The 15,828-nt window shown below is 38.5% G+C and overlaps 1 protein-coding gene across 6 annotated transcripts in view; it reads left to right on the top strand.

Moving 5' to 3' along the window:
* The window catches only part of SLC39A12 (solute carrier family 39 member 12), an 86,305-nt gene extending 72,684 nt beyond the window's left edge, over positions 1–13,621 (top strand). For all 6 annotated transcript variants that reach the window (XM_086714826.1, XM_086714827.1, XM_086714824.1 and 3 more), the window contains one exon: positions 13,033–13,621. In XM_086714826.1, coding sequence (XP_086570952.1) covers positions 13,033–13,161 — 129 coding nt within the window. In that variant the 3' untranslated portion in view covers positions 13,162–13,621. The remainder of the gene's footprint in view (positions 1–13,032) is intronic.
* Positions 13,622–15,828: the final 2,207 nt, after the last annotated feature.

Raw genomic sequence — 15,828 nt, 5'->3', positions numbered from 1 at the left:
TTGTGGAAAATACTAGGGAAAAAAAAGGTCCTTCTGAGTATAAACCGAAGACTTTGAAGTGGCACTCTCTAGTTTGACCTAAGCCACTAAACAGTCCAGTAACTTAAAATATACTTTAGCCTTTCCTTCTTCTCCTTTTTTCTCCTATTTTTAGAGCAATAGGAATGTGTGGGCAGAAGAAATACAGAATGATCCATAACCATAATTCTTCTCCCAGTGGGCCTATACTTCCCGCAAAGTGTTTCTTTAATTTATCTAGTGACTTTTTTTTTTTTTTTTTATGTGTGGCTGTCTTATCAAGCAGTTGAAATAAGGTTAGTGTAACTGGGAAATGGATTTTTTTTTTTTAGTTAAAAAACTTTATTTTTGAGAGCAGTTTGAGGTTCATGACAAAACTGAGTAGAAAGTCCAGAGAATTTCCAAATAACATCTGTCTTCCACGTTCATGCTTTTCCCCACTCTCAACATCCTGCACCACAGAGGTACATTTGTTATAATTAAGAAACTCTGTTGACACATTATTATCACCCAAAGTCCAGAGTTCACATTTATTGCATATGTGGTGTTGTATGCTCTATGGGTCTTGACAAATGACACATACCCACCCTTGTAATGTGTAGAATAGTTCCCCTGCCCTAAAAATCCTCTGTGTCCTGCCTCTTCCCTTTCCATTAGCCCCTAGAAACCACGAATATTTTTTAATCTCTGTAGTTTTGCCTTTTCCAGAATGCAGTGTAGTTGGAATCATTCAGTATGTACCTTTTGAAACTGGCCTCTTTCCCTTAGGGATACGGTTTTAAGGTCTCTCCCAGTCTTTTCGTGGCTCGATAGCTCATTTCTTTTTGGCACTATGTCATATCTGGATATACCACAGTGCATTTATCCTTTTGCCCACTGCAGAACATCTTGGTCATTTCCAGGTTTGGGCAGTTACAAACAAAGCTGCTATAAATATCCATGTGCAGGGTTTTGAGTGAACATAAATTTTCTGTATATTTGGGGAAATATCAAGGAATGTAATCCCCGGATCATATGATAAGAGTATGTCTAGTTCCAGGAAAGATTTCCAAATGTCTTCCAAAGTGATTATACCATTTTGCATTCCCACCAGCGTTAAATGAGAGTCCCTCTTGCTCAAGGTCCTTGTCAGAATTCAGTGTCATCGATGTTTGGATTTTGGCCATGGTCATAGTTGTGTAGGGATATCTCGTTGCTGTTTTTGTTTGACATTTCCTAGTGAAATATGATGTTAAACACCTCTGAATATGCTTGCTTGCCATCTGTGTACCTTCTTTGGGGGAGGTGTCTGTCCAGGTCTTTTAACCATTATTTGAAACTGGGTTGTTTCCTATTTATGCATTTCAAAAGTTCTTTGTATGTTTTGGATGGCAGTCTCTTATCAGATGTGTCTTCTGCCAAAAAATTTTCCAAATCTCTGGCTTGTCTTTTCATTTTCTTGATATGTCTTTTGCAAAGAAGAAAATTTAATTTTAACGAAATTCAGCTTATCAATGATTTCTTTCATGAATCATGTCTCTGGTATTCTATCTAAAAAAGGCATCACTGTACCCAAGATCATGTAGGTTTTCTCCTCTGTTATCTTCTAGGAGTTTCACACTTTTGTGTTTTCCATTTAGAGCTATGATTCATTTTGACTTAATTTTCGTGGAGGATGTAAGGTCTGTGTATAGATTCATTGCAGGTTTTTTTTAAAAAAGACTGTCTTTGTTCCATTTTATTACTTTTGCTCCTTTGTCAAAGACCGGTTGGCTATATTTATATAGGTCTATTTCTGGCTTCTTTGTTCTGTTCCTTTAATCTGTCTTTCTGTCCTTTCACCAGTTCCATACTGTTGTGATTACTGCAATTTTATATTAAGTCTTGAAGACTGACAGTGTCAGCTCTCCAACTTCGTTCTTCTCCTTCAATTATATGGTGGCCTTTCTCGGTCTCTGGCCTCTTCATATAAATCCTGGAATCAGTTTGTCAACAGCCATGAGAGAACTTATTGAGATTTTGGATGGGACTGTGTTGAATCTATAGAAGAACTGACATCTCGACAATATTGATTTTTCCTATCCATGGGCATGGACTGTCTCTATGCTTCTTTATTTTTTCCTTGATATCTTTTTTTGGAACTTTACACTTTTTCTCACACAGATTGTGTACATAATTTTTAGATTTATCCCTAAGTATTTCATTTTTTGATGCTAACATAAATGCTAATGTGTTTTTAATTCAAATTCCAGTTGTTCATTCCTCATATGTAAAAAATTAGTCAACTTTTGTATATTACTGTCTATTATTGTATCTTGCAACTTTGCTATAAGCACTTATTGGTTCTAGGAGTCTTTTTGATGATTCTTTTGGATTTTATACATAAATGATCTTTTTCTATATTCCTTTAAATTCCTTTTCTCCTCTTATTGAATTCAGTAAGACTTTCAACTTGATGTTGAAAAAGCATCAGTGGGATGGGACATCCTTGCCTTGTGCCTGATCTTAGCAATAAGTCTAGTTTCTCACCAAGCATGATGTTACCTGTAGGGTTTTGTTTTGTTTTTTAATTACAGATGTTCATGATGAATTTGAGGAAGTTTCTTTATAATCCTAGTTTGCTGGGAATTTTTATCATAAACGAGTGTGGAATTTTTCCAGTGCTTTTTGTGCATCTATTAATATCTTCTTTTGACTGTCGATGTTGTCATATAGACTGTATTAATTGTTGAATGTTGGACCAGTCTTATGTATTTACATAAATCCCATGTGGTTGTGGTGTGTAGTTCTCTTACATATTGTTGGATTCAATTTGCTAATATTTTGTTGAGAAGTTTTCATATCTGTTCATAAGAGATATTGCTCTATAGTTTTCTTGCAATGTCTTTAGTTTTGGTATTAAGATATTGCTGGCCTTTTAGAATGAGTTAGGAAGTATTCCCTCTGCCCCTGTCTTCTGGAAAAGATTGTAGAGAATCGGTATAATTTCTTCCTTAAACGTTTGGTTGAATTCACTGGTGAACTCATCTGGGCATGGTACTTTTGTTTTGGAAGGTTATTGATTATTGATTCAATATTAAAAATAGATATAGGCCTATTCGGATTGTATATTTTTTCTTGTATGAGTTTTAGCAGTTGTCTGTTAAAAGAATTTTTGTGTTTCATCTAGATTATCGAATTTGTGGGTATAGAGTTGTTCATAACATCCATTTATTATGCTTTTATTGTCCTTGGTATTTGTAGTGATACCCCTTTCATTTCTGATATCAGTAATTTATGTTTTCTGTTTCTCTTAACCGGGTAGAGGCTTATAGATTTTATTGATGTTTTCATAGAATCAACTTTTGCTGCATCTGTCCATTTCTGATAGAAGCATGTTAAGGTCTCCAACAATAATAGTGGATCAGTCTCTTTCTCTTTGCTGTTCTATCAATTTTTGTCTCACATCTTTTTTTAATGTTTATTTATTTTTGAGAGAGACAGAGACAGAATGCAAGTGGGTTGAGGGGCAGAGAGAGAGGGAGACCCAGAATCCGAAGCAGGCTCCAGGCTCTGAGCTGTCAGCACAGAGCCTGATGCGGGGCTCGAACTCACGAGCTGTGAGATCATGACCTGGGCTGGAGTCGGATGCTCAACCGACCAAGCCACCCAGACGCCCCTCACATTTTTTAACTCTCTGTTGTTAGGTACACACATATTAGGAATTGTTATGTCTTTTTGGAGTATTGAGTCTTTTGTTTTTATTTAATGCCCATCTTTATCCTTGATAGCATTTCTTGCTCTGAAGTCTGCTCTGTTTGAAATTAACATAGGTAGTCTTGCTTTCTTTTACTCAGTGTTAGCATGATATATCTTCATCCATGTCTTTACTTCTAATTGATATGTGCCTTTATATTTAAAATGGACTTCTTGTAGAAAGCATATAGTTGGGTCTCATGCTTTGATCCATTCTGAAAATCCCTCTTTTTTTTTTTTTTTTTTTTTGGTGTATTTAGTCTATTGACATTTAGAGTGATATTGATATAGTTGGATTAAAATCTACTATATTTATTACTGTTTTCTAATTGTTGCCTTTTGTTCTTTATGGCTACCTTTTTTTGCCTTCCACACCTTTTCCGTCTTGTGATTTTAATTGAGCATTTTATATAATTCCACTTGACTCATTTGTTAGCACATGAATTATACTTCTTTTTTGAGTATTTTAAGTGGTCACTCTAGAGTTTTCAGTATACATTTACAAGTTATCCAACTCCTCTTTCAAATAACACTGCTCCATGGATAATAAAAGTACCTTGTAATAAGAAAATATTCCTAATCCATCCTCCCCATCCGTTGCATCATTTCTGTCAATTATTTCAATATTAAATAAGCATACATACCTAGGCACACACAAGCATACGGAATGGAATACATCGTTGCTATTATCATTTTGAAGAAACCATTATCTGTTGGATCAATTAGAACTTTAAAACCTAAAAGTTTTCATTTTTCTTTCACTTATTCACTTTCTGATATTCTTCCTTTCTTGTGTAGATCCCTGTTTCTGACCTTTATCATTTTCCCATCTCCAAAGAACTTCAATTAACATTTTTTACTGGCAACAAATTTACTCAAGTTTTGTTTGTCTGATAAAGTCTTATTTTCCTTTCTCTCTTTTTGTTTTCTAAGTTTATTTATTTTGAGAGAGAGAGAGAGAGAGAGCATGAGGGGGGTGGGGGTAGAGAGAGAGGGAGAGAAAATTCCAAGCAGGCTCCGTACTGTCAGCACAGGGCCCAACGCGGGGCTAAAACTCACGAATTGTATAATCATGACCTGAGCCGAGATGAGGAGTTGGATATTTAACTGACTGAGCCACCCAGGCGCTCCCTCCTTTCACTCTTGGAAAAGTTTGGAGGTGCAGAATTCTAACTTGGTGATTTTCTCTCTCAACACTTTAAACATTTTCTCTCATTCTTTTTTTTTTCTTCATAGTTTCAGAGGAGAATTCAGATATAATTCTGTCCTTGCTCCTCTGTATATAAATTTTTTGTTTGGGTTTTGGTTTTGGTTTGGGTTGGTTGTTTGTTTTTGTTTTTGTTTTTTACTCTGCCATCTTTTAAGGTTTTTTTTCTTACCTTTGTTTTTCTAAAGTCTGAAAATGATATGCCTACGTGAAGGGTGTTTTGTTTTTGTTTGCTTGATGTTGGTTGGTTGGTTTTGTTTTGTTTTGTTGGCACATCTCCGCTTGCTATTCTCTGAGCTTCTTTGGAGCTGGGATTTGGTACCTGAGATTTTTTGGGGGGAAATTCACAGCCATTATTGCTCCTAATATTGCTTCATTTTCTCTCTGTCTCTTTTTTTTTTTTTTTTCTGATATTACCAATACACCTATATTACACGTTTTCTCTCATGGTTTCAATATTATGTTTTGGGTTTTGGGGGTCTTTTTCTCTCTGCTTTTCAATTTTGGAAGTTTCTATTGTCATAGCTTCAAACTCAGAGTTTTTCCTCAGCTATGTCCCATACACTAATGAGCCCATCATTGTTCTTTTCTCTTGCAGTATTTTTCATCTCTAACTTTTCTTTTTGATTCTTTTTTAGAAGAATCTCTCTGCTTATGTTATCTATCTTTTATCATTTCCGTTGTCTACTTTTCCCATTAAAGCCCTTACCGTATGAGTCACAGTTTGTTTGTTTTTTTAATTCCTGGCCTGATTATGCCAACTTTCCTGCTGTATCTGACTCTGGTTCCGAAGGTTGTTCAGTCTCTTTAAACTGTGTTTTTTGCCTTCCAGTAATTCATGTTATTTCGGTTGAAAGCACGACCTGTTGTACTGGGTAAAAGGAATTGTGTGGTCAAGAGTCCTGTAGTAATATCGTGGTAAGGCATGGAGAGAAGGGGAGACTTCCATAGTTCTTTGATTAGGTCTTGGTCTTGTGGGGAGCCTGTGCTTCCAGACTGTGAACTTCTTGCCTCCTCCCCCTTTAGGTGGAAGAAAATGGCTAGAGTGGGGTAAAGTTGAGGACTTCCCTTCCCTAGGTGGGATAAGCTCTGATAAAACTCCAGCAGGTTAGACTTTGATAAAATAGTTTCTCATAAGGGAAATCCTTGTTAAGATCAGAATCTCTAAAGGATTTCAAAATGGCTTCTTTATCTTCCTCCTGATAAAAGCACAGGGGGATTCCCCCCCCCCCCCCCCAATATTCACTGTGAGAATTTGGTAGAGCTCCTGGCAGTAAAATCAACAAAAGTGTGGGGGACCCTCTGAGACTTAGGGTCCCCCTAAATTTTTTAATTCTTAGGCTTGTCTACACTGAGCCTGTAATAATTTGTCAATTACAGGTTTGTGTGTTTCTTTTTCCCTACCTTGGCTTATTGGGTCCCACAAAAGTTTCTTCCTGTAGGTTTCTGCTCAGGTAAGTTGTGATTCTGTATATTCACTTGACTTTCTTTCCAACGTTTGGGTCAGTCATTGGACCTCACTTTTCTGTCATATCTGAGAAGAGTTGTTGATTTTCAGTTTGTTCATTTTTTTTACCAAAAAAAAAAAAAAAAAAAAAGCCAAATCATGACTTTCACTAACAAACTTCCATCTTGTTCTCAGATGTGGGTCTTCTGCAAAGACACCATTAAGTTCTTTAAAAATGTGATGAGGGCTCCTGGGTGGCTCAGTTGGTTAAGTGTCTGACTCTTGATTTCAACTCAGGTCATGATCTCACAGTTCCTGGGATCCAGCCCCATGTTGGGTTCTGTGCAGACAGCGTGGAGCCTGCTTGGGATTCTCTCTCTCTCCCTCTCGCTCTGCCCCTCCCCCATTCACACTCACTTGCTGTCTCTTTGTGTCAAAATAAATAAACTTAAAAAAATAAAAATAATAAAAATGTGACAATTAGAACAACCTATGGAATGTGTGCCCCTAGTGAGAGTAAGTATTATTAGGACAGCCTACAAAATACATTTCTGAGGTTTTCTCTCTCATCATATTTCTTAGGAACGAGAACAGCTCCTTTTAGCAAATGCAAATGCATACCTAACTCCATGTGCATGATGAATGGGTTTTAGGGTCTTTCTGAAAAGAAGATGGTGTAAGTCAGTTATCAAGAGAGCCTCATGAATGGAGAAGCAAATTATTTCTCTTGAAAGTTAATAATGTCAAAAACTACGTATTCCTGAGAAAGGAAAAACATTTAAATTACAATTTTACCTTCATAAAAAACATCACCAAATATCTTCAATTAAGTGAATGTTGAGGGGCGCCTGGGTGGCTCAGTCAGGTAAGCATCTGACTTTTGATTTCAGCTCATGACCGAGCCCCATGTCAGGCTCTGTGGTGACACTGCAGAGCCTGCTTGGGATTCCTTCTCCCTCTCTCTCTGCCCTTCTCCTTCTCACACTCTCAGTCTCACTCTCAAAATAAATAAATAAATAAATAAATAAATAAATAAATAAATAAATAAATAAACTTTTTAAAAAATAAGTGAGGGGCACCTGAATGGCTCAGTTGGTTAAACGCCTGACTTCACCTCAGATCATGATCTCATGGTTTGTGAGTTTGAGCCCCCCGTCGGGCTCTGTGCTGACAGCTCAGAGCCTGGATGGAGCCTGCTTTGGATTCTGTGTCTCCCTCTCTCTGCCCCTTCCCCGCTCACACTCTGCCTCTTTCTCTCTCAAAAATGAATAAACATTAAAAAAAATTTTTTTAAATAAGTGAATGTTGAATATTTATATTTAAATTATGAATTTTTAATAATGAAAGGACTTTGATTTTTCGGTGTTTTGTAGAAGCATTGGATGCTGAACTTTCTTTTTCAGTACACACATTTATGATCTATACTGAAAGTAAATGTTGAAATATGTAGCAATAGAGCTTTAATACCCACAAGAAACCAGTTTCAAAATACAGATAGAAGTAGACAGAGAAGGCTTTGCACAGCAAGATTCTGCAGCTTAGATGTGTAAAGAGAGACAAAAAATCTTAGTTCTAGAGAATGTTTTATAGATCATCCTCCTTTGCGATGAGTCCTCCCTAGTATATAATTATTACAAGGCACATGCCATTAGAATTTATCCACTTTTTTTCCTCATGTGTTCTAACATTCTCTGTGAGCATTCCCTTTAACAAGTTAAGACTATGAATACAGTTATGGAGACTGACTCAAGTATCAATCATGTGCTTCATATCACTTTCTAAATGTCCAGAAATTCTAATCAGAGGTTTGGTCACCATACCTACATCTCAGTTAGTTAATAGAAATATAGGGACCATTATCTACAGATAGGTCAGTCACCATGTAGACTTGGTCCATCTAGGGAATTGGTCTCCAGTGTCTGATTCAAATTTGAAAAAAAAAAAAAAAAAGCATGTTAAAAGGCTTTTAGGTAAAGATTTTCTTTTTCTTTTTTGCCAGAACATTACAATTCCTTGGCTGTCATATTTTGGCATCCACTGATTTGAGTTGGGGAATTTGCTAAACATGGAGGTAAAAAAGAAAGTTGCTTTCTACTTCAAGATTTCCAAATTTCTGGCAGCAATCTAAAAAACATATCTCGGGGCGCCTGGGTGGCGCAGTCGGTTAAGCGTCCGACTTCAGCCAGGTCACGATCTCGCAGTCCGTGAGTTCGAGCCCCGCGTCAGGCTCTGGGCTGATGGCTCGGAGCCTGGAGCCTGTTTCCGATTCTGTGTCTCCCTCTCTCTCTGCCCCTCTCCCGTTCATGCTCTGTCTCTCTCTGTCCCAAAAATAAACGTTGAAAAAAAAAAATTTAAAAAAAAAAATAAATTAAAAAAAAAAATAAAAAACATATCTCTTAGCTCTATCTCCGGGCAAAAGTGTTTTGCTAACATTTCTCTTTTTTCCTGACCTTTTACTTCATCGTTAACATACTCTATCCATCATTTCACCCCCTCTAGTCTTAGGATATAATCAGGATCTGTAAAATTATTCAATAAGGGAATCTAATTGCCCTAGAGGAAAAAGGGACTTTTCTCTCTTGGAACCCAGGGGGAAATGGGCAGCCTAAAACTCATGTCAGGAATTTTTTTAAAAGAAAAAACAAAATATATACTCTTAAAAATGAATGCATATATATCTTTATGTCCCTTCAAAATTTACTGACTGAAATGATAGCAAAAACATGGGTAAGTTCAAAGAAAGTGAGATGTTGTAATCAGACACGGTTGGGATTTGGCATTTTACATTTGTGTCTTTTGGAAAGACTTTTTGTGAGACTCTCTGGTATTTTGGTGCATTTCCAAGAGATATTACGATTTATATATTCATCCATTATCATCCAAAAAAGAGCCAAGTATTTTCTCAAAAGCAAGCTTAGCTCGATTTTCTTACCAAAATCCACTTACATGCGAACGTGCAAAGTTCAGATAGACCATCCAAATCAAGATGATCCATATCAAGATGAGAATCTCCTTAAACTTTTTTTAAATGTCGATTTTCATTGTTTGTCCATTTCTATAGGCTTATAAGGTTAGTCTTTTTTTTTTTTAATGTTTATTTTTGAGAGAGAGAGAGAGAGAGACAGACAGACAGACAGAGCTAGAGCAAGAGAAGGGCAGAGAGAGGGAGACACAAATTCTGAAGTAGGCCCCAGGCTCTGAGTTGTCAACAAAGATCTTGACGTAGGGCTGGAACTCGTGAACTGTGAGATCATGACCTGAGCCGAAGTCAGACACTTAACTGACTGAGCCATCCAGGCGCCCCGACTCTATGATATCTTGCCATCCATTTGGGTGTGCCTTCTAGCAGCTCATCGTTCCCTTGAAGTCTTTCAGGATGCTTTGGCTACAGGTCTCATGCAGCACTTACTTTCATTTACATCCATTTTATCATGCCCTTTCTTATATCCTGCACCCCATTTACTCCTCATAATCCTGCAAGAGCTAAATTATTAACTCCTTTTGGTTCTGAGGAAACCATGGCTCAAGGAGGATAATGACTTACTCAAAGTCACATGAATGTGATGTCAGAACTAGGACAAGAAGCCCGCTCATCTCATTACTGTAGTAGACAGAGGATTGTACACTCCAACAACTCCATCCTTGGCCCTCCGTCTTGTTCGTGTTTGCCCCGTGTACTCTCTTGGGGCTATGTGTTCCAGGCCCCTTGGAGATCAATATACATGCCTTAGAAATGTCCACCAAGGTCGGGATGGCGGGAAGCTTGCTTTGGCTTCCCATGAATCGGTTAGAGATAACATGCTCACTCCCCTTTCTGAACGCACAGGGGAATATTCTTTGGGAACATTCTATGGATTTTCAAAATGTCATCTTAAGTTGCAAAACTTCCCAGAAGACACTGAGTTCATGTGAACGGTGGCTCCTGGAGCTGTAAAATCCTCATGATGTTTTCTTGTGGACAATGCCATGTGCATACTCAGAATAAAGGATTCTTGGTTTTCTTCCTGGGAATGGGGCCACTGACAGAGTCTGGAAGCTCTTATAAACACATTTATTCAATTCTATCGTGTGTCACACACTACAAGCAAACAGCAGGTCTACAAACAGGCTAGTGAGGAAAACAATAGATCAAACAATTGTTTTTAAAAATTGTGGCATTTCTTTGGATTGAGTCATGACAGAAACTGATTGAGATTTTGCGGGAAGTCCCAGGACCCTCATTTAATTTCTGTGTTTTTGTATCTACAAGTTTTTGGCTATTAAATCTACCTAATCAAGACCTACTTCTTTCCAACGAAAGATCCTGACTAGAAGTTTGAGGCAAAGATGAAAATTAGAAAATGAGCTTTCTCAATTGTAGGTTAAGACACTGGTGGTTTGAAAATAAATCTCAAGTTCTATCTATTGAACCAGAACCGTTTTCGTCACCGTGCTTTCTGTCTTGCCTCAAGTAGTTTTCTCAACAAGTCATTGAAAACAGCATGATTGTTCAGCAAATCATTCACATTTTATGAGCATTTACCAAGAAAATCTTTTTAGAAATTACTTCTACTTCATCAGAGATGAACCATCAGGTAGTGCTAGACACAGTGGACATAAGATGAGCTGTAAATTCATCCACATCTTGTAAATGAACATTAATTACCTTGCTTGAAAAACAGGGAGGAGAGGGAACTACACAATATCTCAATACCTTAGTGTATTTGGAAATAAGGCTGGTCAGAGCTTCAGCCTTTATGTTACCAGAGATGGCATAATTAATTGTGTCACCAAGATGGTCTGATACATAAATTATTGAGACGGAAGGGAACTGGTGGCCCATGTTGTCTGGCCTTGGAGTCACCTCTTGGAAATTGCTTACAAACTATTGAGAATCAGATGTATGGGGTGACTCTGATGCATGTATCTTGTTAATCCCTCCAGATTACCATAAATTGTTGGCTCTTTGGGAATATTCTATGGATTTTCAAATTTCATTTTGAGTTTATAATAGATAATGAACCAAATAGTATTACTCTCAAGTAGTATCATTAACCTGATGTTTAACCATGGCAGAGATAAACCAATAGGACACATGATTTCTTTAAGGTCATCCACCCAGGACAGCATTTCTGGATCCTACTTTGCCTTCTAGTCCACTGCTCCATGTTAGGGTGTAAGATAGCAGGACACAATAATCCTAATCTTCATTCTGTCCATTTATCTAATTTTAAAAGGGAGAAATATCCATCTCAAGCATACCCAAATAGAACATTCCAGATGCTCTTGTACAGGCCTGAAAAAAAACATGTCAAGGTAAAAAAAAAAAAAAAAAAAGTATATCAACCTGTTTTCTCTTGCCGTAAATCTAAAACCCTTGCACATTTTATATGTTTTATCTTTTTCTTGCTGTAAATAACCCAGTTTTCAACCAGATGTGATTTTTACTCCTCAGGGAAAGTTGACAACATCTGGAGACATTGTTGGTTGTCCCAACTGGGGTCAGAGGTACAGCTGACATATGTCAGGCAGAAGTCAGGGATGCTGCTAAGCGTCCTACAACCCCTGTAACAAAGAATTATCCAACCCAATGGCATGGGTGAGTTAAGTCTCCCCTCCAGGCTGACCTAACCCTGTTTTCTAATAGAAAGGACTATGTCATACGAGAGATCTCCACTCACCTTCCCGGGGTGAGGGATTTGAAAGAATGTGAGACAAAAACACATCACAGGGAGGACTGATACGGCACAGGGAATATAGTCCACGGTGTAAGAGTGTTGTAAGGTGACAGATGACAGCTTCACTTGTGGCCAGCATAGCATACAGTGTAGAGGTGGTAAGTCATTAGGTGGTACACTCAAAACTAATGTAACGTTGTGTGTCGACTGTACTTCAATTAAAAAAAAAAAAAGAAACCAGAAGAGACCCTTCAAAACTGAGAACAAACTGAGGGTTGATGGGGGGTGGGAGGGAGGGGAGGGGGGGTGAGGGGCACTGAGGAGGGCACCTGTTGGGATGAGCACTGGGTGTTGTATGGAAACCAATTCGACAATAAGTTTCATATTAAAAAAAATAATAAAGGCCAAGTGAAAAAAAAAAAAGAAAGAAAAAATACTACCTTGAGGTGCTGTTCCTAGATGCTCACAGGAACATTTTGCTCTCAATGGTATTAAAGCCATTTCACAAACAAAACCCTTGTCACTTGCCTCTAGGAGAGTAAAGTGTAGCTCTAGGGCGTGATTCCTTTATTGTTCTGAAGGTCAGAAAGACCTTGAAGATCTCTTTGAAAGGAAACAAATATGTGCTTTGTAACAACCAGTAAGTTTAATGGCTCCATAAACCTAACAGAACAGTCAAAAGTAATACTTTTCATCTATTATCTACTTCACAGTAAACAAAAATAAGAAGGATTGCGCTTGGTTTCAGTTGATAACTCTGTCATTTTAAGACTTCTGGCAACACTAGGATTCTTCTAACCGCAATCAAATGACTTAATTTATCTTACATTTTCAAATTTTGGTTGGGAGTAGGTATTAAGCATTTTGTAACTGCTTTGGGAATTTGAAAGGTTATTAGGTTCTGAATAACAGTCTCATGTTTTCCCACCAAACTTTTCCCAGCAGTGAATATATCTGGATCTTATTCTGGTTTTTTATTCTTTTTTTAGCTTCCTGAAATGACTCATGTTCAAACACGGCGACCCTGGTTGATGTTTCTCCTGCAGAACTTTGGATTGACCCTAGGTTGGCTTTCTCTCTTACTGTTGGCTATATATGAACAAAATATTAAAATATAAGTTAAGAGTCTCACACTTCTTCAAAAAACGAATTTATATGGCCTCCTTTTGTTTCTTTTGTCGTACTCTATACAGTGATTGTAAATTAATTATTGTTATCTTAGACGAAGTATGTGTCTTTTAGGTCATTAAGTTATTAATTTTATAAGGCACTTTTGTTTTAGGATACAAAGATCACGTTGCCCTCAATTGCAATTCTGGTTTTAGTCCCCAGCACCATGATGGAACTCGTATCTTTTTTAGTAATTAGGAAATTCTAAATTAATTCTGGGAAACTTTCAAACAATATTGTTTTGCTAATAAAGAACGTTTGTTTGTAGTATTTGAAGTGGACAGAGGCCTGTTGGGATAAATTGGCTGCAGCTTCTGTGATGTCAATAATATTTTTCTGCTTGTAAGATGACAAACCCCAAGGAAACTAAATGACAGACAAATGTAATAAAGCCTAGTGTTAATGTGGTGATTTGTATTACCTTCTGTTTCTGAGTGTCAGATTCTGAACCAACTCTTGCAAAACCAATATCGTATAGTTCTAGAAGCCTTGCCCACTGGCTCATAAGTGATGTTACATCAGCAAACTCAGGAAGCCTAGAGGATAATACATGAACATTCTATCTAATCACTAAATGAAACCTGTTTTAAGTAAGGAGAGCTGGAAACAAAAAGGGAAGTTCAAAAAAATGTTTTAAATAACAAAAGCTTAAGTCAGGCCGTAGATCAATGCATAAACTGTCACAGTTTTTGGTTTTTTTACATTTATTTATTTTTGAGAAACAGAGCATGAGCAGGGGAGGGGCAGAGAGAGAAGCAGACACAGAATCAGAAGCAGGCTCCAGGCTCCGAGCTGTCAGCACAGAGCCCGACACAGGGCTCAAACCCACAAACCCTGAGATCATGACCTGAGCCGAAGTTGGACGCTCAACTGAGTGAGCCACCCAGGCGCCCCTAAACTGTCACGGTTTTAACAGAGTGTGCTTATGGATATAATATTACTGACAGTGTGATATAGTTTATATTTTTGGGAGGAAATCTAAACATGATTCCAGTAGGTAAGTTCATGAAATGTGCAAACAACGTTACTGACAACCTAGCCAATTTATTAAAATAGAAAATAACCCCGGCTTTAGTTATTTTCCTTGGAAAATAGAGGCCTAATATTTTTCTTATTTTTTTAATGATGTATCTTGACAAGGGAAAAGGCCCATTTGACTGCCAAAAAGACTCGTAGCAACCAATCCAATCCGTCTCTCCTGCCTTTCTTACCGGTAAATAGATATTCTGCCTTGTCCCACCCAAACTCGATCTTTTTCTACCACCTTTATTTGACTTCAAAGTGAGGCGGGTCTCTTCTTCAGTTGTCTCTAGAGCCTGATTTCAGGGGGCCTCATGACAAAGTACAGCAGTTCACAAATGGTGGCATCCAGTAAGAGTGAGGAGGGAACATAAGGCAAGCTGATAGGCCGCAAACATCCACACCCTCCCTCCCCAAGCAGGTGGGATGTGTGATATTCCTTGGGCACTCCTGGCTGCCCAAGAACAAAGGAAAGGGGGAAAAAACAAATGGTTAACTGATAGAGATCATTGTCCTGCAGGATCTAAGCCTCCATCACCCCTCCATAGTGATGTGGGGAACAAAGGCAGAAGGAAATGGCAGATAGAACTAAATTGCCTTCTAACCTGCAGCCCATTGACAAATACTTGGTGTTCCTCCAGGAACTCCCTGTGTCTTAATGCTAATGCTTTGCTAAAGGGAAAAACAACCCTAGCTTGACAATAGCTAGGCCTCCAGTATCCCTTGAGTCTTCCTCAGCATATGAAAATCTCGCTGGAAACTTCCCCTGGACTTCCCCCGCCTCCCCACTCCATAGTATATAACCAGCCTCTCTTCATGGTCCTGGGGCAGCTCTTCCTGTCCTAGTCCCCGTGCTTTAATAAAATCACCTTTTTGCACCAAAGACAACTTCAAGAATTCTTTTTTGGCCGTCGGTTCCGGACCCCGTGAATCCCACTGTCACCCCAAAAGGCCTCATCAGGATCAACCAGGGGACTTCTTAAAACACAGACTATTCCTCCCCATCCCGAGAGTTTCTGATTCTGTGAGTCTGGGTAGGGTTTGAGACTTTGATTTTGAGCGGCTTCCAGGTGGTCGTGATGCTGCTCGTTGAGGCACTCCTGGAGCTCCGCCGGCTCGGTAGAAGTCAGCCACAGCTGGCTTCGAGAAAGAGCAGGCACACAGCCCGGCTGCCCAAGGACCGTGTGATTCCCGTTAAGTTGATTAACCACTCTGTAAACCTCACACTAGGCCAGCATTCTAGGTTGGAACTCCTTTCCCTTTGCCTCCTGGTCTCGGAGCAGAGGATCAGTTACAGGAGTTACTGGATGAGGAGTCCAGAGACCTGCGCTTGTCCTCATAGTCGCCTTAAAGGTAAGCAGCCGCGACACCTAGAGCTTTGCCCTTCTTTTGTTAAAAAAGAGACACTCGTTTGTAGCGGAACAAAACCACCTTTGTGGTCAACACGGTGTGGAGGTTGCGTGCTAGAAGCACCTGGTGCCATTTGCGTTTTGGTCTCTATGACCCAAGTTCTGATTTTGACATGGAGCCTGAGTTTGTGCCAATTTAATTGGGAAAGTTCTGCTGGGTAAATTATTTCAAGTTCAAGTCTAGCG

This window comes from Puma concolor, chromosome B4 (assembly GCF_028749965.1).
Source record: "Puma concolor isolate L17-30 chromosome B4, mPumCon1.1.hap2, whole genome shotgun sequence".
Lineage (NCBI taxonomy): Eukaryota > Metazoa > Chordata > Mammalia > Carnivora > Felidae > Puma > Puma concolor.
The sequence above is the reverse complement of the archived record's forward strand: the minus strand, read 5'-3'. Positions and strand labels throughout refer to the sequence as shown.